We start from the raw sequence: 22,763 nt of genomic DNA, 5'->3' as shown, positions 1-22,763 counted from the left end.
AATCCAAGGCACCGAGACTTGAAGAAACTAGGACAGCATTGCCAGTTTGTTTATCTTTAATAGATGAAATTCTGTACAACCTTGTTCATGATTTATTTGATCAGAAAGAATATTAAAGCTCCCAATGGCCATGAACCAAATGACGACAAATTTAGCAACTGAGATGCTAAAATTAACTTAGTATGCTACAATACAAAATATAAAATTTGCTAGTTAAAAAATGTGATCTTATCAAATGTCATGTATTTACAAATGTTATTACACCCCAAAAGAATACAGTTCAGGATCTCATCTTTGAAAATTATTATAAATACAAGGCTTACATATGAACAAAGTAGTCTAGTTTCACAAAACACTCCCCATTTTATATACATGTTAAGAAATGAAAGAAAAAAATACTAAAAAAATGTTATTGTCCTAAATGAAAACAGTTCGGTTAACTTCCTTTCCAGGTTTATCGAGACAATTTCACCTAGTAGTTCTGAGCAAAAAAAAAGAGCTATTACAAAATCTGTCGAACAGGGAGGAAAGACATTCAGGATGCTCCCACCTCTATAATGTGCAGGTAGGTAAACAGCAGTTGTGTTCTGTCTTGTCTAGGGGAATACCGGGCAAGGCAGCAAGTGCTCACATTTATAGCAGTATTCACTGAAAAACACTCCCCATCATTTAGAGATGAAAGCTCCCTACACAATCATCTTCATTCCTACAGACCGTACTGTACACTGGAAGAGAAGTAGGGCTGCAGAGTGAACTTTTCCCCTTTTCGTATCCCAAAACTAAAACGTCTTCCGAAGTCCCTCCCAACTGATAATAGAAGACGCTAAAAGAAGTGGCAGTGCATTTTAATGACACAAGGACTGTCTGACTATGGGAATGAGCCTACGTCGCAACAACTCAATGCATCTCATGCATCATGCATGCACGCACGCACACACATCAGTCTGCTGCTGAATTCCAGGTTCATGACCATGCACAGCAGGAAGCGCTCTGTGCTCCAGACTCTTCCAATAAGTTGTAGGGGCACAGTGCAACTGCGTGGTCTCCCCAGTCCAGTACAGTCCTGGTCCAGGGCTACAGAAACTCCACGTAGTTCTCTGGAATCAGGCCCTTCCTGCCGTCTAGGATGCCTTCCAGCCAGCCAGGCTCCCTCGAGGGATGAACTAAGGGACCAGAGACAGATGCACATAGCTTAGCTGTTCTCAACAGTTAACTGCCTTGCGTTATTCAACAGGACATTTAGATAGTCCCCATTTGAAAGCAGAGATCCATATGGTGAGTGGCTACTGACAGCTGGGATGGTTGCACTCTGGTGGCTTTGGGAAGAACGGGAGATGGGGCAACACACACTGCTGCGTACCTTTTTGTGAAGGCGGTATAGGATGAACAAGACCCCAGTGTACAACTGTGACCCCTAGCAGCACTGAGACCCCAAGCCACCCTCTTCCTGAAATAACCCAAGCAAGTATGATGTGTGAAACCTGAAGAGCCATATCGGGCTGGCTATAGATAGAATTTACACAAGGGGTCATTGAAATGACAACTTAAAGTACTTCAAGGGGTAATTCAAATTGTAAATGTCTCAGTCCATTTAGCCTGTGTTTTCGATATATATTTTTTCAAAAACATTTTGAACAAATCAAATATGGGGACTGATAAATGACAGGTTACTCAGAGTTAAGAGAACTTTTGCAAACAAATGAATGTGTAAACTCTCGATTAGGTCTTGAATAACATAGGGCTCTATTCAATATGTATCGCTGAAGAGTTACAGAAATGTAAAAGTCATTTCCTATTGAGCCGACATCTGCAGCATTTGCCGTGAATGCAGTCACCGCTAATGTGGGAACATTGCCTTTAAATTTCAATCATACTGTAATGTGGAATTTCCACGATACGGATTGAATAGAGCCCCTAGTCTTGTTTTGGTAGCTAGGAACTGTAGCTAGGAAGGCTTCAGCAAACCCTCCCAAGAGCTATGGACCTAGGGTGTGCACCAAATGGGACCCTATTCCCAATATCAGGGGTAGGCAACTAGATTCAGCCGCGGGACAATTTTTGTCGGGGGGCCGGAACATACAGTATGTATTTGTATTTGAAAATAACAATGTCATACCTTGATTACATTGAGACACGATCACATATCTATTTTTATTTGTAGGAATACTTGGTGAACAGATTTACTAAATGAAATTCATTTTTATTTATCTTTTGCCCCAAAACTAAAATCTCTCATGGGCTGGTTTTGACCTGGTTTTGACACCTGTTGCCAGCCCCTGCCCTATATAGTGCACTAATTTTGACCAGGGCCTCATTCAATCATTTTTTTCATCTTTCTTCCTGCACCTCAGCAACCTGGGTGGGTGTGTGGCTGATTCCCACGCTGCTAAACTCTGCTGTTCCCTAAGCATAAGACCCTGGACACAACCAGATATACACTATAATCCTTCTGGTACTAAGAGACCTGTGAAGACGGGCTACACTGGGTTTTGACATTCACACAGTGTATTTCATAAAATCAAAAGAACTATTTTCATCTATAACCCTACTCGCTCAAATTGCAGCTCTGTCTACGGTAAATGTCATTCTAATTGGTGAGAGGCACATTTCTCCTCCTCAGCTAGCTTTAATATTATTTTAATGTGGTTTTCATAAGAACAATTGGGGGGGTGGAAATTAAGACAGAGGCGTGGGTCAGTGTAAATAAGGCTGTGGTTGCGGGACGATTAAGATAAGGTACGAGTGGATCACTGGACCCTGGAAGCCTGGCTAGGATCAGATTCATCCCTGTAGAAGATTAAAAAAAGGTAAGGCAAGGTAATGACAAGCCTCCTTGCTGCTGCTCCTCCACCACCACACACTCGTACCAGGGAGGATGAAGAAGAGGAGGGAGGAATACTCACATTGCAGGCCAGCCGAAAACCCATGGTTAATTTCTCCTCTGACCAATCAATGTAAGGTTTTAGAATAATACCATCCCACATTTGTCTTTTAGATAACAGTCACACTGGTCCATACTCACCATTTTCAAAGACGGTCCCTGCGATGAACGAGAGCTCAGAGATGTGCTCCGCCTTGCAGGCGTAGAGGGCCCTAGCCTTCCTGCCTGGGACACTAAAAAGGGAGAGGGAGAATGACATGTTATAATCCAACTCACCAGGATATCACATTGGGCACTTTGAGTGTCCCTCCACTCCTAACTATCTCTTGGGAGCAATGAAAGGTAAAGCACCGACTGTGTCAGTGTCTCATAACATCATCATTGCTCCCGTATGGAAAGTCTCGGTGTGCCTACAATTCACTTTTCCCCCCATAATCATCGGCCATATAAATACATTCATATAGTTGGACAAGAAACTATGTCCTTGTAAAGCAAAATGCAACAATGAATTATGCTATAAATCTGGCTGCAAGAGTTAACGTCAGTAGACTTATTTCCCGACAGATATTTACACAGCTACCAAAAAATGGCCCAAGGTTAATCTAAACCTGTCTAGACCCGACTCCTGGTATTTATAATCTGGAGTTCATCTGAATTACCTGGCTACATGCATAGAAACCTTTGGAAGCCTGATAGACTGGCTGTAAAGTGCATTAACCAAAGATGAGCCCTTGATCCACATTAATAAACACCATTTTCACACTACTGAGCTGACTCAAGCTGTACTTTGCGGGCCTGGTTACACCTCGGCCGTAGTTGCTGGCTTCTTGTTGGGAAGGAAATAATGAATCCGAGCTAGTACAGTGCCGTTCAAGTTGGCAGGATAGTGTGGAAAGGTTAAGCCTCAGAGTGATCAGGAACTGTCAGTTATCATGCACGGTGGTGGGGGAGAAGAGGAGGGAGTGCAGCAGTGCAAAGCTCCAGAATTAGCATTGTGGGCAAGGAGGTGCGAGCGAAGCTGGAGTGGTGGGCAGAGTTGGCGTGTCGTGGTGACACACCTGATGGGGGAGGAGTCACTGGAGGTGGAGGAGGCCGGCTGGGGGCTGGAGGATGCAGAGAACATCGGCCAGGAGGGGGAGCGCGGTGAGGCTGGGCTGAGAGACACACAAACAACAGCCACAATGACTACAGTGACAGCATGAAGTGGCTATACCCAGTATTGAGTGCAGGGACGTGAGGCAAACTGGACAGGCCACATACAGGCATCAAGTGGAACTAATCATCAGCTGGAATTTGGTTGTTCTTTGTTGGTTTTATATGATGACAATTCCCACTACACTCGAGTGGTTGTAGTTTGATGGCATCTGTGATAAAATATATAATGTGGAACTGGTAAGTGCTTGCAACACTGATGCTAGGTGATGTGTTATTGTGACTGCACAGACACATCTTGCCTCATGCAATAACTGAACTGTCGTGTTATTTGTGATGGATTTGCGTCATTGGTTAGTGACGAAAGGGCGGGAAGAAGACATCCATACCTCATTGGGATACTGGTGCGGCTCTTTGGGTTCAGCCTGGAGTCACAAAGGGAGGAGATCGAGTTAGTCATGCTGCTTCACATTACAGTTGAATACAGTGGTTATATAAGGCAGGCTGAAGCCTATATTTAATATATGGGCACTGTGCTTCTACACAGTATGTGCTGTCAGATTTAGAAACACGTCCATCAGTGACAAAAGTGCAGACCACGAATAACACTTTCAACATAGCTTCCACATAGCTAGCTTTGCCTGCTGCAACGTAACACCCTTCAGAAACTCACTGACCCAATCTGCCCTGTGTGAAAATGCCCCAGGCCACACGGATACACCAACATAGCAGGCATGTGGCTAGATGGCTGCGAGCTAGTCACCATTCAATGAAGAGTTTGTTTGTTGGTATGTGTTAGAGCGTGCGCGCGCCACTGCCAAACAGAATACAAATAGAGTGGAGAATAGTAACGTTTATCATCCCTATGCCTCTCAGTCATCTCTCCATCCCTCTCTCTCCCCCCAGTCATCCCTCCTTCCCAGCAATGGAGCTGGAGATTCATTCATTCTCTCTCTCTCTCTCTCTCTCTCTCTCTCCCTCTCTCCCTCCCTCCACAGGAGTGTGATATCGACATGCAACCTACTCCATCCGTCAGTGATCACGGTGACATGGGGATGGGCCCTGGTAAGATTGCCAACATGAGAGGTGGTGGGGGAGGGTTGTGCACCAAGGAGCAGGGGAGGGGAGGGGTTCCCAATATAATGGGGTCCCAATATATGGCCGTCGATGTACAAATCCAGGATAATTTAATTCATACGCATCAATCCCATTATTTATAGGCTGCAACTGATTCCTCTTCAGTGATTCCAGCTAGTGTTGCCATAGTGATGACATTAAGTAATTTTGTAATGAACTCAAACACACTAAATCACATACCAAGGTGTACAGATCAATTGTTTTGTCATTTAAAAAAAATATTTTAAACACATGTTTATAATCAGGTACATCAGGTACATTCAGGTACATCTCTCTCCCTTTATTTGTCTACCATGTTTTATTTAAAAGTGTATTTTGAATGCATCTTTCAACACCACTGTATATCTCTAGCCTAGCAGCACATTTCTCCTCCTCCTCCCAGAGCGGCACACTACCCCTGAGCTGGCTTAATGAAATTGATCCCACGCTTTTTTCACAGACTCCATCAATCTCGACATCATTAAATTACATAGTGCCAGGCCCAGAGAGCTTTATACGATGGGGTTTCAACACTGCCAGACTAAATACAAATGACCCCCCTAGGTTACTCAGCTGCCTCTGGTCAAATGTAATGCAGGATATTACTGCTCAGGGTGCCTTGTTGCATGAATAGGGAGAACACAGGAAGGGGATGGCAGGACATACAATCACCAATAGATGTCATGTTTATTTTGATAAATACACTACAGTACCTTGCTGGCCATTCGTTTTACTGGGCCATTATGGCTACATTATGGAGTAGAGTACAGTGATGCACTTGAAAGCTAGTATTTAATTTGACACAGGAGGTTTCCATCTCTCTGTTGACTGTGCAGATGTCATACTCTGCTCACTGGAATTTCTCTGGAACCTTCTTGGTTCTAAATGCTGAAACTGTGTTAATTTGTGGCCGCATTAGACATTGGTCTCCTATGATCTATGAGCTCTACATTACACAGAGCATTCAAAATCTCAACACTGATAACGCAATAATACTGGTTTGTATCTACTGTATATAGTGCTTTCCGCTAAGTCTCAAATGAAGGTGGATCATTTTAAATATGATATTGGAAGATGAAAAAAGGTGGTTAATTAATCTATATGGTCCAAATAATGATGACCAACACTTCTTCTAGAATATTTACTCATCTATTGAGCTCACAAGCGACAAATTACAGTCGTGGCCAAAAGTTTTGAGAATGACACAAATATAAATTTTCACAAAGTTTGCTGCCTCAGTTTGTATAATGGCAATTTGCATACAGTGCCTTGCGAAAGTATTCGGCCCCCTTGAACTTTACGACCTTTTGCCACATTTCAGGCTTCAAACATAAATATATAAAACTGTATTTTTTTGTGAAGAATCAACAACAAGTGGGACACAATCATGAAGTGGAACGACATTTATTGGATATTTCAAACTTTTTTAACAAATCAAAAACTGAAAAATTGGGCGTGCAAAATTATTCAGCCCCTTTACTTTCAGTGCAGCAAACTCTCTCCAGAAGTTCAGTGAGGATCTCTGAATGATCCAATGTTGACCTAAATGACTAATGATGATAAATACAATCCACCTGTGTGTAATCAAGTCTCCGTATAAATGCACCTGCACTGTGATAGTCTCAGAGGTCCGTTAAAAGCGCAGAAAGCATCATGAAGAACAAGGAACACACCAGGCAGGTCCGAGATACTGTTGTGAAGAAGTTTAAAGCCGGATTTGGATACAAAAAGATTTCCCAAGCTTTAAACATCCCAAGGAGCACTTTGCAAGCGATAATATTGAAATGGAAGGAGTATCAGACCACTGCAAATCTACCAAGACCTGGCCGTCCCTCTAAACTTTTAGCTCATACAAGAAGAAGACTGATCAGAGATGCAGCCAAGAGGCCCATGATCACTCTGGATGAACTGCAGATATCTACAGCTGAGGTGGGAGACTCTGTCCATAGGACAACAATCAGTCGTATATTGCACAAATATGGCCTTTATGGAAGAGTGGCAAGATGAAAGCCATTTCTTAAAGATATCCATTAAAAGTGTTGTTTAAAGTTTGCCACAAGCCACCTGGGAGACACACCAAACATGTGGAAGAAGGTGCTCTGGTCAGATGAAACCAAAATTGAACTTTTTGGCAACAATGCAAAACGTTATGTTTGGCGTAAAAGCAACACAGCTGAACACACCATCCCCACTGTCAAACATGGTGGTGGCAGCATCATGGTTTGGGCCTGCTTTTCTTCAGCAGGGACAGGGAAGGTGGTTAAAATTGATGGAAAGATGGATGGAGCCAAATACAGGACCATTCTGGAAGAAACCCTGATGGAGTCTGCAAAAGACCTGAGACTGGGACGGAGATTTGTCTTCCAACAAGACAATGATCCAAAACATAAAGCAAAATCTACAATGGAATGGTTCAAAAATAAACATATCCAGGTGTTAGAATGGCCAAGTCAAAGTCCAGACCTGAATCCAATCGAGAATCTGTGGAAAGAACTGAAAACTGCTGTTCACAAATGCTCTCCATCCAACCTCACTGAGCTCGAGCTGTTTTGCAAGGAGGAATGGGAAAACATTTCAGTCTCTCGATGTGCAAAACTGATAGACATACCCCAAGCGACTTACAGCTGTAATCGCAGCAAAAGGTGGCGCTACAAAGTATTAACTTAAGGGGGCTGAATAATTTTGCACGCCCAATTTTTCAGTTTTTGATTTGTTAAAAAAGTTGGAAATATCCAATAAATGTCGTTCCACTTCATGATTGTGTCCCACTTGTTGTTGATTCTTCACAAAAAAATACAGTTTTATATCTTTATGTTTGAAGCCTGAAATGAGGCAAAAGGTCGCAAAGTTCAAGGGGGCCGAATACTTTCGCAAGGCACTGTATACTCCAGAATGTTATGACGAGTGATCAGATGAATTGCAACTAATTACAAAGCCCCTCTTTGCCATGCAAATGAACAGAATCCCCCCAAAAAATTCCACTGCATTTCAGGCCTGCCACAAAAGGACCAGCTGACATCATGTCAGTGATTCTCTCGTTAACACAGGTGTGTGTTGACGAGGACAAGGCTGGAGATCTCTCTGTCATGAGTTTGAATAACAGACTGGAAGATTCAAAAGGAGGACGGTGCTTGGAATCATTGTTCTTCCTCTGTCAACCATGGTTACCTGCAAGGAAACACGTGCCGCCATCATTGCTTTGCACAAAAAGGGCTTCACAGGCAAGGATATTGCTGCCAGTAAGATTGCACCTAAATCAACCATTTATGGGATAATCAAGAACTTCAAGGAGAGCGGTTCAATTGTTGTGAAGAAGGCTTCAGGGCGCCCAAGAAAGTCCAAAAAAAGCCAGGACCGTCTCCTAAAGTTGATTCAGCTACTGGATTGGGGCACCACCAGTACAGAGCTTGCTCAGGAATGGCAGCAGGCAGGTGTGAGTGCATCTGCACGCACAGTAAGTTGAAGACTTTGGAGGATGGCCTGGTGTCAAGAAGGGCAGCAAAGAAGCCACTTCTCTCCAGGAAAAACATCAGGGACAGACTGATATTCTGCAAAACGTACAGGGATTGGACTGCTGAGGACTGGGGTAAAGTCATTTTTTCTGATGAATCCCCTTTCCAATTGTTTGGGGCATCCAGAAAAAAGCTTGTCCAGGGAAGACAAGGTGAGCGCTACCATCAGTCTTGTGTCAGTAAAGCATCCTGAGGCCATTCATGTGTGGGGTTGCTTCTCAGCCAAGGGAGAGGGCTCACTCATAATTTTGCCTAAGAACACAGCCATGAATAAAGAATGGTACCAACACATACTCCGAGAGCAACTTCTCCCAACCATCCAGGAACAGTTTGGTGACGAACAATGCCTTTTCCAGCATGATGGAGCACCTTGCCATAAGGCAAAAGTGACAACTAAGTGGCTCGGGGAACAAAACATCGATATTTTGGGCGCATGGCCAGGAAACTCCCCAGACCTTAATCCCATTGATAACTTGGGACAAAGAGGCGGGTGGACAAACAAAAACCCACAAATTCTGACAAACTCAAAGCATTGATTATTTTGTGTCATTCTCAAAACTTCTGGCCACGACTTGTACTCTATTATTATGCTGGGAGATTATAATACAGTTCTTAGTACCCCAATGGATAGTAAGTATATGTTCTCTTTTCAGTCTCTTCCATTTCCACTAACTGACGTTAACTGTAAGGAGTTTTCTATTACTAATAGTGTAAAATCAACATCTGTACAGAAATACTTGTGTGAGGGCCAAATTGTATAGGAGGAACTTATTGATGCAATTACAGTCTTTATGCCAGGGAAAACTCCAGGGCTGGATGGCATACCAGTTGAGGTATATGAAACTTTTAAAAAAACATTTTTTATTTAACTAGGCAAGCCAGTTAAGAACAAATTCTTCTTTACAATGACGGCCTGCCCTGGACAACGCTGGGCCAAAGATGTTATACAGCCTGGATTTGAACCAGGGACTGTAGTGACACCTCCTGCACTGAGATGCAGTGCCGTAGACCGCTGCACCACTCAGGATCATTGATCAACGCAAAGATCCACTATGTTTTAACCACTCCTATAAAAATGGTAAACTATCATGGACACATCAAGCAGGTTTGATTTCACTATCACTGAAACAGGATCCATGTGGTAAGTATAAAGATCCAGTCAATTCAAAAAGCTGGAGGCCCCTTACAATTCAGAGTTGTGAAGCAGAGTTGTGAAGCAGGATTAAAAAGGTGTGGTTGAATATTATTCATCCTGATCAGATAGATTTTTTTTACATGGAAGATGATATAGACAAGTACATGAAACAATAGAACACTATAAAAAAAACTAGGTCACCAGGTCTGGTATTCATAGCAGATTTTGAAAAGGCTTTTGATAAAGTATGTCTAGAATTTAGATATAAATGCCTGGACTATTTTAATTTTGGAGAATCTCTTATACAATGGGTCAAAGTTATGCATAGTAACTCCAGGTGTAAAATAGTAAATAATGGCTACTTCTCAGAAAGTATTATACTGTTGAGAAGTTAAACAGTGTTGTCCACTGTCGGCCTGACCACTCAAATTTCCTCTTAAATCCGCAATCTGGATCCCTGCACAGACTATCTGGATTACAATCAAACCATAACCATGTAGTTTACCGATAAAATGGTCTGACAGTGAAGTGGACATACTCGGTATTCATGTACCTAAAGAAATAAAGGAACATACTACAACATATTTTTACAGAAAGTTTGCAAGAATAGATGGGATCTTGCTACCATGGAAAAGTAAATATCTGTCTATTTGTAGAAAAATCCCCCTGATTAATTACTTAGTCATATCCCAGTTTACCTATTTACTTACGGCAAGAATTTGGCTTTTAAATGATTTGAGAAAAAAATATTTCACTTTATTTGGAATGGCAAGTAATGAATATGAATATGAGTTTGGTATTGCTATTTTATTAGGATCCCCGTTAGCTGTTGCAAAAGCAGCAGCTCCTCTTCCTGGGGTTCACATAAAACATGACATAATACAGAATATTAATAGACAAGAACAGAATTACATAAATAAATAAAAAATAAATACAGTGCCTTCGGGAAGCATTCAGACCCTTTGACTTTTTCCACATTTTGTTACATTACAGCCTTATTATAAAATGTATCAAATAAATTAGAAAAATTCAACAATCTACACACAATACCTCATAAAGCGAAAACAGGTTTTTAGAATTTTGTGCAAATCTATGAATTTTTTAAAACAGGAATACCTTTTTTACATAAGTATTCAGACCCTTTGCTATGAGACTCAAACTTGAGTTCAGGTACATCCTGTTTCCATTGATCATCCTAAAATGTTTCTGCAACCTGATTGGAGTCCACCTGTGGTAAGTTCAATTGATTGAACATGATTTGGAAAGGAACACACCTGTCTATATAAGGTCCCACAGTTGACAGTGCATGTCAGAGCAAAAACCAAGCCATTAGTTCAAAGGAATTGTCCGTAGAGCTTCGAGACAGGATTGTGTCAAGGCACATATCTGGGGAAGGGATTCTGCAGAATTTAAGGTCTCAAAGAACACAGTGGTTTCCATAATTCTTAACTGGAAGACGTTTGGAATCACCAATCTTCCTGGAGCTGGCCGCCTGGCCAAACTGAGCAATCTTGGTCAGGGAGGTAAACAAGAACCCAATGGTCACTCTGACAGAGCTCTAGGGTTCCTCTGTGGAGATGGGAGAACCTTCCAAAAAGACAAACGTCTCTGCAGCACTCCACCAATCAGGCCTTTATGGTAGTAAATGGCACATGACGGCACCTAAATACTCTCAGACATTGAGAAACAAGATTCTCCGGTCTGATAAAACCTAGATTGAACCCTTTGGCTAGAATTCCAAGTGTCACGTCTGGAGGAAACCTGGCACCATCCCTACGGTGAAGCATGGTGGTGGCAGAATCATGCTGTTTTCAAAGGCAAGGATGGGAAGACTAGTCAGGATAAAGGCACGGATGAACGGAGCAAAGTACAGAAACACTTAATGAAAACCTGCTCCAAAACTCTCAGGATCTCAGACTGAGGTGAAGGTTCACCTTCCAACAGGACAACAGCCCTAAGCACACATCCAAGACAATGCAGGAGTGGCTTCGGGACAAGTCTCTGAATGTCCTTGAGTGGCCCAGCCAGAGCCCGGACTTTAACCAGATCGAACATCTCTGGAGAGACCTGAAAATAGCTGTGCCGCAACGCTCCCGATCCAACCTGACAGAGCTTGAGAGGATCTGCAGAGAAGAATGGGAAAAACTCCCCAAATACAGGTGTGCCAAGCTTGTAGCGTCATACCCTAGAAGACTCGAGGCTGTAATTGCTGCCAAAGGTGATTCAACAAAGTACTGAGTAAAGGGTCTGAATACTTATGTAAATGTCATATTTCCGGGTTTTATTTTATTATAAATTCTAAAAACCTGTTTTTGCTTTGTCATTATGTGGTATTGTGTATAGATTGATGAGGGGAAAAAAACAATATAATACAGTTTAGAATAAGACTGTAACTAGAGGTCGACCGATTATGATTTTTCAACGCCGATACCGATGCCGATTATTGGAGGAACAAAAAAAGCCGATAACAATTAATCTGACAATTTTTTTATTTTTATTTGTAATAATGACAATTACAACAATACTAAATGAACACTTATTTTAACTTAATATAATACATCAATAAAATTAATTTAGCCTCAAATAAATAATGAAACATGTTCAATTTGGTTTAAATAATGCAAAAACAAAGTGTTGGAGAAGAAAGTAAAAGTGCAATATGTGCCATGTAAGAAAGCTAACGTTTAAGTTCCTTGCTCAGAACATGAGAACATATGAATTCCCAGGTAAGAAGTTTTAGGTTGTAGTTATTATAGGAATTATAGGGCTATTTCTCTCTATACCATTTGTATTTCATTAACCTTTGACTATTGGATGTTCTTATAGGCACTTTAGTATTGCCAGTGTAAAAGTATAGCTTCCGTCCCTCTCCTCGCTCCTACCTGGGCTCGAACCAGGAACACAACGACAACAGCCACCCTCGAAGCAGCGTTACCCATGCAGAGCAAGGGGAACAACCACTCCAAGTCTCAGAGTGAGTGACGTTTGAAACGTTATTAGCGCGCACCACTCTAACTAGCTAGCCATTTCACATCGGTTACACCAGCCTAATCTCGGGAGTTGATAGGCTTGAAGTCATAAACAGCTGCTGGCAAACACACAAAAGTGATGTTTGAATGAATGCTAACAAGCCTGCTGCTGCCTACCATCACTCAGTCAGACTGCTCTATCAAATCATACAGTTGGACAAGGCAGTTAAAATAAGAATGTGTTCTTATTAATAAAAATGTAATAAAAATGTAATTGATACATGTGGATGATCTTGTTCCTGTAGTGTTTGTAAACACCCTGGTAGGTTGATTAATAACCTGAACCAGATTACATGCACTGGTTACAGTGAGAAGCTTCCTCTTGAGCAGACAGCTTGATGAACACCAGTCAATATTCAGTTCCCCAAGAAAGTAGACCTCTTTGTTTACATCACATACTATCAAGCATTTTACACATATTATTTAGATACTGACTGTTAGCACTTGGTGGCCTATAGCAACACCCCAAAAGAAAATGATTTAGACGTGCCAAGTGAACCTGCAACCACAACACTTTAATAACACATGATCTTATCTAAGCATTACAGGGATATGGCTCTGAATATATACAGCAACACCTCACCCATAAGCATTCCTGTCTCTTCTATAGACGTTATATCCTTGTATTGCTACTGCTGTATCATCAAATTAATTATATAAGTGAGTCTCAGAAATGGCTAATATATGAATGTTATCTGATGTTATTGATGTTATTGATCAGGTATTGATTTCATGAATCTTATTTCTAAGGCTATACATATTAATATATTGTTGTTTCCTAACTTCACCACCAGGGGGTGGCCCGTCAGAAAGTCCAAGACCCAGTTGCACAGGGCGAGGTTGAGACCCAGGGCCTCCAGCTTGATGATGAGCTTGGAGGGTACTCTGGTGTTCAATGCTGAGCTATAGTCAATGAACAGCATTCTTACATAGGTATTATTGTTGTCCATAAGGGATAGGGCAGTGTGCAGTGTGATGGCGATTGTGACATCTGTGGACCTGTTGGGGCGGTATGCAAACTGAAATGGGTCTAGGGTGGCCGGTAAGGTAGCAGTGATATGATCCTTGATTAGCCTCTCAAAGCACTTCATGATGACAGAAGTGAGTGCTACCTACGGGGATGTAATAATTTAGTTCAGTTATCTTTGCCTTCTTGGGTACAGAAACAATGGTAGCCATCTTGAAGCATGTGGGGACAACAGACTGGGATAGGGAGCGATTGAATGTCCGTAAACACACCAGCCAGCTGGTCTGCACATGCTCTGAGGACACAGCTAGGGATGCCGTCCAGGCCAGCAGCCATGCAAGGGTTAACAAGTTTAAATGTTTTACTCATGTCAGACACGGAGAAGGAGAAGGGGGGGGGGGGGGGGCACAGTCTTTGTTAGTGAGCCGCGACGGTGGCACTGTATTATCCTCAAAGTGGGCAAAGGTGTTTAGTTTGTCTGGAAGCGTGACGTCGGTGTCTGTGACGTGGCTGTTTTTGTTTTTGCAGTCCGTGATTTCCTGTAGACCCTGCCACATACGTCTCGTGTCTGAGACGTTGAATTGAGACTCCACCTTGTCCCTGCACAGGCATTTTGCTTGTTTGATTGCCTTGTGGAGGGAATAACTACACTGTTTAAATTCAACCATATTTACAGACCTCTTTCTTTTATGTGAATAGCTATTGGGAATAGGCAATTTATGCAACTGTTATTGAGCCTTTGACTGGCCCTGTTGAGTGATGTCTCTGTGTACAACTGGCTGAGTGGGAGAAAAGGAAATGTTTGAGGTCTGAGTCACCAGGTACTTGTTTTTTCTCTTCCTTGCTCTACAGCTCTCCTTCTAATAAAACATAATAGATGAGGAAGAAACAATAACAGCTGAGATCCCCAGAGGAAAAGACCTTGACCCTGCCATGGGGTCATCGCTGAGGCCAACCAAAGGACCTGTAAGGTTCAACTTAACCAAAACAGACATGGTTTTCTGAGGTTTGTGTAAAATCATAATTCCGCCATCTGATAAAACTACAAAGACGACCGAGACGAAACTGAAGGCGCATTAGTAAAAGTTGTATCACTTTCAGAGGCTGTTTTGGATGGCCTGAACCTTTGACCCCTAAGTATGCCTCTTTACTGAGGTTTGCACTGAGGTCAGGGGCAAGCTTTTCCTAGTACTTCTTAGCATTACCAGGATTACTATTTCTGAGCCATGGTACTGCTAAACAGCTTATCAGATTTAAAGGTTCCAGGGTCTCTTTTCATTCAGAAAATCTAATCAAAATGTTTGTATAGTCAAACAAGTGCTGTGTTAAAATAACCGTTCACTGTCTAGCATCCTGGCTATTTTGAAGCAGTCTTTGAAGGGTAGTATTGGATCTGATTGGCTAATGGCTAGGTTTTCCCAGACTTGACCACTGTCAATTGACAGGTTTGAAAGAGGGACCATTTCAGCCACCATGTAAAAGCCTGCTATTAAAGAACAACTCCGCTCCTTTTAACACTTTGGTTGTTATTATGAAGTCTTTAATGATTCCTACACAGTTTTAGTGTAATTTTATGATTTCATGTCTATTGACTGGTTATTGATGAGCAAAACCAGAAATTGCTTCTCTGTGACTTTTTCCAAGTAGGATCCCTGAGATGATTAATATGAGAATTTAAGGGCAGTCATTCTCAGCTATCAATATAACCAGCCTGTAGTTTTATGATCATATTGGAACTCCCTGCTATATGTTGCTCTGGTCGTCTTTGTCTAATAACATCTGTAAATATTTTAAACAGATGCTCAAAAACCTATAGAATGATATCAAAGAGGAAGAGGCGAAGGGGTGAAACGAGAGGGATATCTGGGCCCCAAACAGGTTTTTTAGTTTTATTCTTGGTGAGGAGTTTTTGTATGGAGGTCAATGAGAGACTGTCAAATTTGGTTAACAAAAAATAGAATGGCTTATTTGCTATGTGAGGCTTAGTTGATCAAATAGAAGTTTCGTAATGATTAGGTTGTTACGAGTGCACTGATATACAGTGCCTTGCGAAAGTATTCGGCCCCCTTGAACTTTGCGACCTTTTGCCACATTTCAGGCTTCAAACATAAAGATATAAAACTGTATTTTTTTGTGAAGAATCAACAACAAGTGGGACACAATCATGAAGTGGAACGACATTTATTGGATATTTCCAACTTTTTTAACAAATCAAAAACTGAAAAATTGGGCGTGCAAAATTATTCAGCCCCCTTAAGTTAATACTTTGTAGCGTCACCTTTTGCTGTGATTACAGCTGTAAGTCGCTTGGGGTATGTCTCTATCAGTTTTGCACATCGAGAGACTGAAATTTTTTCCCATTCCTCCTTGCAAAACAGCTCGAGCTCAGTGAGGGTGGATGGAGAGCATTTGTGAACAGCAGTTTTCAGTTCTTTCCACAGATTCTCGATTGGATTCAGGTCTGGACTTTGACTTGGCCATTCTAACACCTGGATATGTTTATTTTTGAACCATTCCATCGTAGATTTTGCTTTATGTTTTGGATCATTGTCTTGTTGGAAGACAAATCTCCGTCCCAGTCTCAGGTCTTTTGCAGACTCCATCAGGTTTTTTTCCAGAATGGTCCTGTATTTGGCTCCATCCATCTTCCCATCAATTTTAACCATCTTCCCTGTCCCTGCTGAAGAAAAGCAGGCCCAAACCATGATGCTGCCACCACCATGTTTGACAGTGGGGATGGTGTGTTCAGCTGTGTTGCTTTTACGCCAAACATAACGTTTTGCATTGTTGCCAAAAAGTTCCATTTTGGTTTCATCTGACCAGAGCACCTTCTTCCACATGTTTGGTGTGTCTCCCAGGTGGCTTGTGGCAAACTTTAAACAACACTTTTTATGGATATCTTTAAGAAATGGCTTTCTTCTTGCCACTCTTCCATAAAGGCCATATTTGTGCAATATACGACTGATTGTTGTCCTATGGACAGAGTCTCCCACCTCAGCTGTAGATCTCTGCAGTTCATCCAGAGTGATCATGGGCCTCTTGGCTGCATCTCTGATCAGTCTTCTCCTTGTATGAGCTGAAAGTTTAGAGGGACGGCCAGGTCTTGGTAGATTTGCAGTGGTCTGATACTCCTTCCATTTCAATATTATCGCTTGCACAGTGCTCCTTGGGATGTTTAAAGCTTGGGAAATCTTTTTGTATCCAAATACGGCTTTAAACTTCTTCACAACAGTATCTCGGACCTGCCTGGTGTTTTCCTTGTTCTTCATGATGCTCTCTGCGCTTTTGACGGACCTCTGAGACTATCACAGTGCAGGTGCATTTATACAGAGACTTGATTACACACAGGTGGATTGTATTTATCATCATTAGTCATTTAGGTCAACATTGGATCATTCAGAGATCCTCACTGAACTTCTGGAGAGAGTTTGCTGCACTGAAAGTAAAGGGGCTGAATAATTTTGCACGCCCAATTTTTCAGTTTTTGATTTGTTAAAAAAGTTTGAAATATCCAATAAATGTCGTTCCACTTCATGATTGTGTCCCACTTGTTGTTGATTCTTCACAAAAAAAATACAGTTTTATATATTTATGTTTGAAGCCTGAAATGTGGCAAAAGGTCGCAAAGTTCAAGGGGGCCGAATACTTTCGCAAGGCACTGTAAGTAGGACCTGTGACATCCTAGCAAATTTGAGAAAAAAACACTTGATATCGGAGTTGTGCCTGGTCGTCACTGGTTACCATAGCCAAAAAGTAATAAACCCCGCCTAGTTCTACAATTTTTCTTCTTAAAATGTAATTTTAAACCTAACCTTAATCACACTGCTAATCTAACCTTAACCTTCATTACCCACTGTGGTAAACATTTTAGAAATGGCAAGTTAATTTTCTCATCCATTAATGCATCTCAAGTGCAAATACTGTTCAGCAGCTTAAATCAGCAGGATGGGGGGCATTTTTATTAGGAGGGACGTCTACCATGGATCGCTAAAATAATGATCATGATTATCAATTGAAATACTATGGGGACACCTATACATCTGGCAGCCAAACATGAATCACTTACTTTTGATTATGAAAGTGGATGAAAAACAGATTTGGCTCATTAATCTATATGGTCCAAATTAGGATGATCCACACTTCTTCTAAATCCACACTTCTTCCAAACAATTTTGACCAATCTATTGAACTGGCACAATCAAATCATTATGGTTGAAGACTATAACACAGTGTTAGGTACCTCAATGGACTGTAAAGGAAATCACTCTACAAACTATCATCAACATGCCCTTAAGGAGATCGCAAATATTATGGACACATTAGAAATAGTGGATATTTGGAAACTAAAAAACCCTGACCTAGTGAGATATACGGTACATGGAGGATACTTGATCAAACTAGTCGTCTTGACTACTTTCTTGTCTCTTTCTTTCTTGCATCAAATGTTTAAAAAAGTATTGATAGGAGACAGAATAAGATCAGATCACCATCTAACTTGAATCAAAGTCTACTGGAGGACAACTTGTTCTTAACTAAAACAAAATCATTTATACCAGACTTTCTCCAGTACAATATAGGTTCAGAAAATCCCTTACAGTGAAATGCTTACTTACGAGCCCCTAACCGACAGTGTAGTTAAACAAAATATGGATAAGAATAAGAGATAAAAGTAAAAAGTAATTAACCTCTCTGGGATATGTGGGACGCTAGCGTCCCACCTGGCCAAAAGCAAGGGGAAATGTAGAGTGCCAAATTCAAATAAATTACTATAAAAATCAAACTTTCATTAAATCTCACATGTAAGATACCAAATTAAAGCTACATGTATTGTGAATCCAGCCAACATGTCAGATTTCAAAAAGTATTTTCGGCGAAAGCAAACGATGCTATTATGAGGATAGCACCATCGTAAACAAAGAGAGAAAAGCATATTTCAACCCTGCAGGCGCGACACAAAACGCAGAAATAAAAATATATTTCATGCCTTACCTTTGACGAGCTTCTTTTGTTGGCACTCCATTATGTCCCATAAACATCACAAATGGTATTTTTGTTCGATTAATTCCATGGATATATATCCAAAATGTCAATTTTTTTGGCGCGTTTTATCCAGAAAAACACCGGTTCCAACTTGCGCAACGTGACTACAAAATATCTCAAAAGTTACCTGTAAACTTTGCCAAAACATTTCAAACAACTTTAGGTATTTTTAATGTAAATAATCAATAAAATTGAAGACGGGATGCTCTGTGTTCAATACAGGAGGGAAACAAACTGTAGCTAGCTTTCTGGTCACGCGCCTCTATCTAACAGTACACGACAAATGACCCTCGTTCTGAACAGAGTTACTTCTTCATTACAAAAAGGAAAAACCTCAACAAATTTCTAAAGACTTGTGACATCCAGTGGAAGCGGTAGGAACTGCAAGAAGGTCCCTTAGAAATCTGGATTCCTAATGAAAACCCATTGAAAAGAGAGTGACCTCAAAAAGCAAATCTGAATGGTTTGTCTTCGGAGTTTCGCCTGCTAAATAAGTTATGTCATACTCACAGACATGTTTCAAACAGTTTTAGAAACTTTAGAGTGTTTTCTATCCAAATCGAATAATATGCATAATATGCATAGCTTATCTTCTGCGGATGAGTAGCAGGCAGTTGAATTTGGGCATGCATTTCATCCGGACGTGAAAATACTGCCCCCTGTCACCAAGAAGTTAAAGAGCAGCAGTAAAAAATAACAATATATACAGGGGGATGGTTAGTTGAGGTAGTTGAGGTAGTATGTACATGTAGGTAGAGTTAATTAAAGTGACTATGCATAGATGACAACAGAGAGTGGCAATGCAAATAGTTTGGGTAGCCATTTGACTAGATGTTCAGGAGTCTTATGGCTTGAGGCTAGAAGCTGTTAAGATGCCTCTTGGACCTAGATAAGTGTATCATATTATGTATTATGTTAAAAGAGGACTCAGTAAAACACTTGCTGTTAGGAATCTATCAAATTATAGTACTTTTGTTTTTAGGTCTGTGCCGGTCCAGTTTTATTTTGGTCGGTTTGTTTTTATTTATTGAAATATATTTTTATTTCTGCGTGTTGTGTCGCGCCTGCAGGGTTGAAATATGCTTTTCTCTCTTTGTTTACGGAGGTGCTATCCTCAGATAATAGCATCGTTTGCTTTCGCCGAAAATACTTTTTGATGTTAAGATGCCTCTTGGACCTAGATTTATGTATTATGTAAAAAACACAACTTTTACATTACCCTACAGTTTACCTGTAAAATGACCTGACGGTGAAGTAGACATACTTGGTATTCATATCACAAAATATGTAAATGAGCTCTCCACAATGAATTTCAATTTAAAAAAAATTAATAATACCAAGATCTTGCAACCATTTTCTATTTATGGAAAAATTACACAGATTAACTCCTTAGTCATATCTCAGTTTACTCACTTACTTATGGCGCTGCCTGCTCCTGAGGATTTGTTTTTTAAAATAAAAAATATCTGGGATGCTAAACCAGACATGATAAAGCGTACCTATCTATATAATGAATACTGTATGAACTGGGATCATTAAATAAAACATATAAAATGGTTCTCAAGTAGATTAAGAAAAGCTCATACCTTGTTTAAAAATTGGCTTCTTGCCTTTGTACAGATTGCCATACCTAATTTTTGATTAACTGAAAATGGCACCTTGTTCAAAGTATCTCTCCTTTACAAACAATGAAGAACTGGTTTAAATTTATATTTCAGCCCCCAGAATTTTTTTTTACAAATATTATGGTTGAATTCAAATGTGCTGGTTGATAAAATAACTGTATTTATGGAAAATATATTTTAAGGGGTATTTTGTTTTTAAATTATATTGTAAATTGTAATGGTAGAGTTATGTATTTCATGGAGCTATCGGAATTGTATGGGAAGGTCTGCTCAATACAAGATTAGAACCAATGGATTATAGCACTACTCCAAAAATGGAGGAGGCAGGTGGCAGAGGGAGGAGGTAGGGAACTGGTCTGTTTGCCCAATATAAAGGATAAACACTGGCGGAGGAACAAAAATAGCATTCTTAGGAAAGTAAACCAGTTTCATTTGACCAGGATGTTGAAAGCTGTGCCATACAGATTGTAAAATAGCTGGGAAGAGATTTTTTATTTACCAATTCCATGGCACAGTGTGTATGAGTTGATATATAAAACAACGCAAAACTCAAGACTGTGCTTTTCATCAAAAATTATTGTACAGAATTCTTGCCACCAACAACATTTTGAATATTTGGGGCATACAATCATCGCATCTCTACAGATTTTTCTGCGAGACTATAGAATAAATAGACCATTTGTTCTGGTATTGCCCTAAGGTAGCCTGTTTCTGGTCTCGGGTTCAGGAATGGCTGAAAAACCATAACATTAATGTAAAATGAACCCTATAAATAGCATTGTTGGGAGATCTGGAGAGACCTGGTCAGTCAATTACTAATATACTAATACTCTTAGTAAAAGTATTTACAGTGGGGCAAAAAAGTATTTAGTCAGCCACCAATTGTGCAAGTTCTCCCACTTAAAAAGATGAGAGAGGCCTGTAATTTTCATCATAGGTACACATCAACAATGACAGACAAAATGAGAAAAAAAAATATCCAGAAAATCACATTGTAGGATTTTTAATGAATTTATTAGCATATTATGGTGGAAAATAAGTATTTGGTCAATAACAAAAGTTTATCTCAATACTTTGTTATATACCCTATGTTGGAAATGACAGAGGTCAAATGTTTTCTGTAAGTCTTTTCACACACTGTTGCTGGTATTTTAGCCCATTCCTCAATGCAGATCTCCTCTAGAGCAGTGATGTTTTGGGGCTGTTGCTGGGCAACACAGACTTTCAACTCCCTCCAAAGATTTTCTATGGGGTTGAGATCTGGAGACTGGCTAGGTCACTCCAGGACCTTGAAATGCTTCTTACGAAGCCACTCCTTCGTTGCCCGGGGGGTGTGTTTGGGATCATTGTCACGCTGAAAGACCCAGCCACGTTTCATCTTCAATGCCCTTGCTGATGGAAGGAGGTTTTCACTCAAAATCTCACGATACATGGCCCCATTCATTCTTTCCTTTACACTGATCAGTCGTCCTGGTCCCTTTGCAGAAAAACAGCCCCAAAGCATGATGTTTCCACCCCCATGCTTCACAGTAGGTATGGTGTTCTTTGGATGCAACTCAGCATTCTTTGTCCTCCAAACACGACGAGTTGAGCTTTTACCAAAAAGTTATATTTTGGTTTCATCTGACCACATGACATTCTCCCAATCTTCTTCTGGATCATCCAAATGCTCTCTAGCAAACTTCAGACGGGCCTTGACATGTACTGTCTTAAGCAGGGGGACACGTCTGGCACTGCAGGATTTGAGTCCCTGGCGGCGTAGTGTGTTACTGATGGTAGGCTTTGTTACTTTGGTCCCAGCTCTCTGCAGGTCATTCACTAGGTCCCCCCGTGTGGTTCTGGGATTTTTGCTCACCGTTCTTGTGATCATTTTGACCCCACGGGGTGAGATCTTGCATGGAGCCCCAGATCGAGGGAGATTATCAGTGGTCTTGTATGTTTTCCATTTCCTAATAATTGCTCCCACAGTTGATTTCTTCAAACCATGCTGCTTACCTATTGCAGATTCAATCTTCCCAGCCTGGTGCAGGTCTACAATTTTGTTTCTGGTGTCCTTTAACAGCTCTTTGGTCTTGGCCATAGTGGAGTTTGGAGTGTGACTGTTTGAGGTTGTGGACAGGTGTATTTTATACTGATAATAAGTTCAAACAGGTGCCATTAATACAGGTAACGAGTGGAGGACAGAGGAGCCTCTTAAAGAAGAAATTACAGGTCTGTGAGAGCCAGACATCTTGCTTGTTTGTAGGTGACCAAATACTTATTTTCCACCATAATTTGCAAATAAATTCATAAAAAATCCTACAATG

The 22,763-nt window shown here is 40.8% G+C and overlaps 1 protein-coding gene across 2 annotated transcripts in view; it reads right to left on the bottom strand.

The window, feature by feature from the left end:
• Positions 1–38: 38 nt before the first annotated feature.
• The window catches only part of LOC110537768 (rho GTPase-activating protein 26), a 124,986-nt gene continuing 102,261 nt past the window's right edge, over positions 39–22,763 (bottom strand). The window contains exons 21-24 of one of the 2 annotated variants that reach the window (XM_036937776.2): positions 4,423–4,458; positions 3,940–4,035; positions 3,023–3,114; positions 39–1,163 (exon numbers count right to left, since the gene is read on the bottom strand). In XM_036937776.2, the coding sequence (XP_036793671.1) occupies positions 1,075–1,163; positions 3,023–3,114; positions 3,940–4,035; positions 4,423–4,458 (313 nt within the window). In that variant the 3' untranslated portion in view covers positions 39–1,074. The remainder of the gene's footprint in view (positions 1,164–3,022; positions 3,115–3,939; positions 4,036–4,422; positions 4,459–22,763) is intronic. The other variant, XM_036937777.2, reaches the window with a different exon arrangement.

This window comes from Oncorhynchus mykiss, chromosome 12, assembly GCF_057628025.1.
Source record: "Oncorhynchus mykiss isolate SJ-2025 chromosome 12, ASM5762802v1, whole genome shotgun sequence".
In the NCBI taxonomy this organism is placed as follows: domain Eukaryota; kingdom Metazoa; phylum Chordata; class Actinopteri; order Salmoniformes; family Salmonidae; genus Oncorhynchus; species Oncorhynchus mykiss.
The sequence above is the reverse complement of the archived record's forward strand: the minus strand, read 5'-3'. Positions and strand labels throughout refer to the sequence as shown.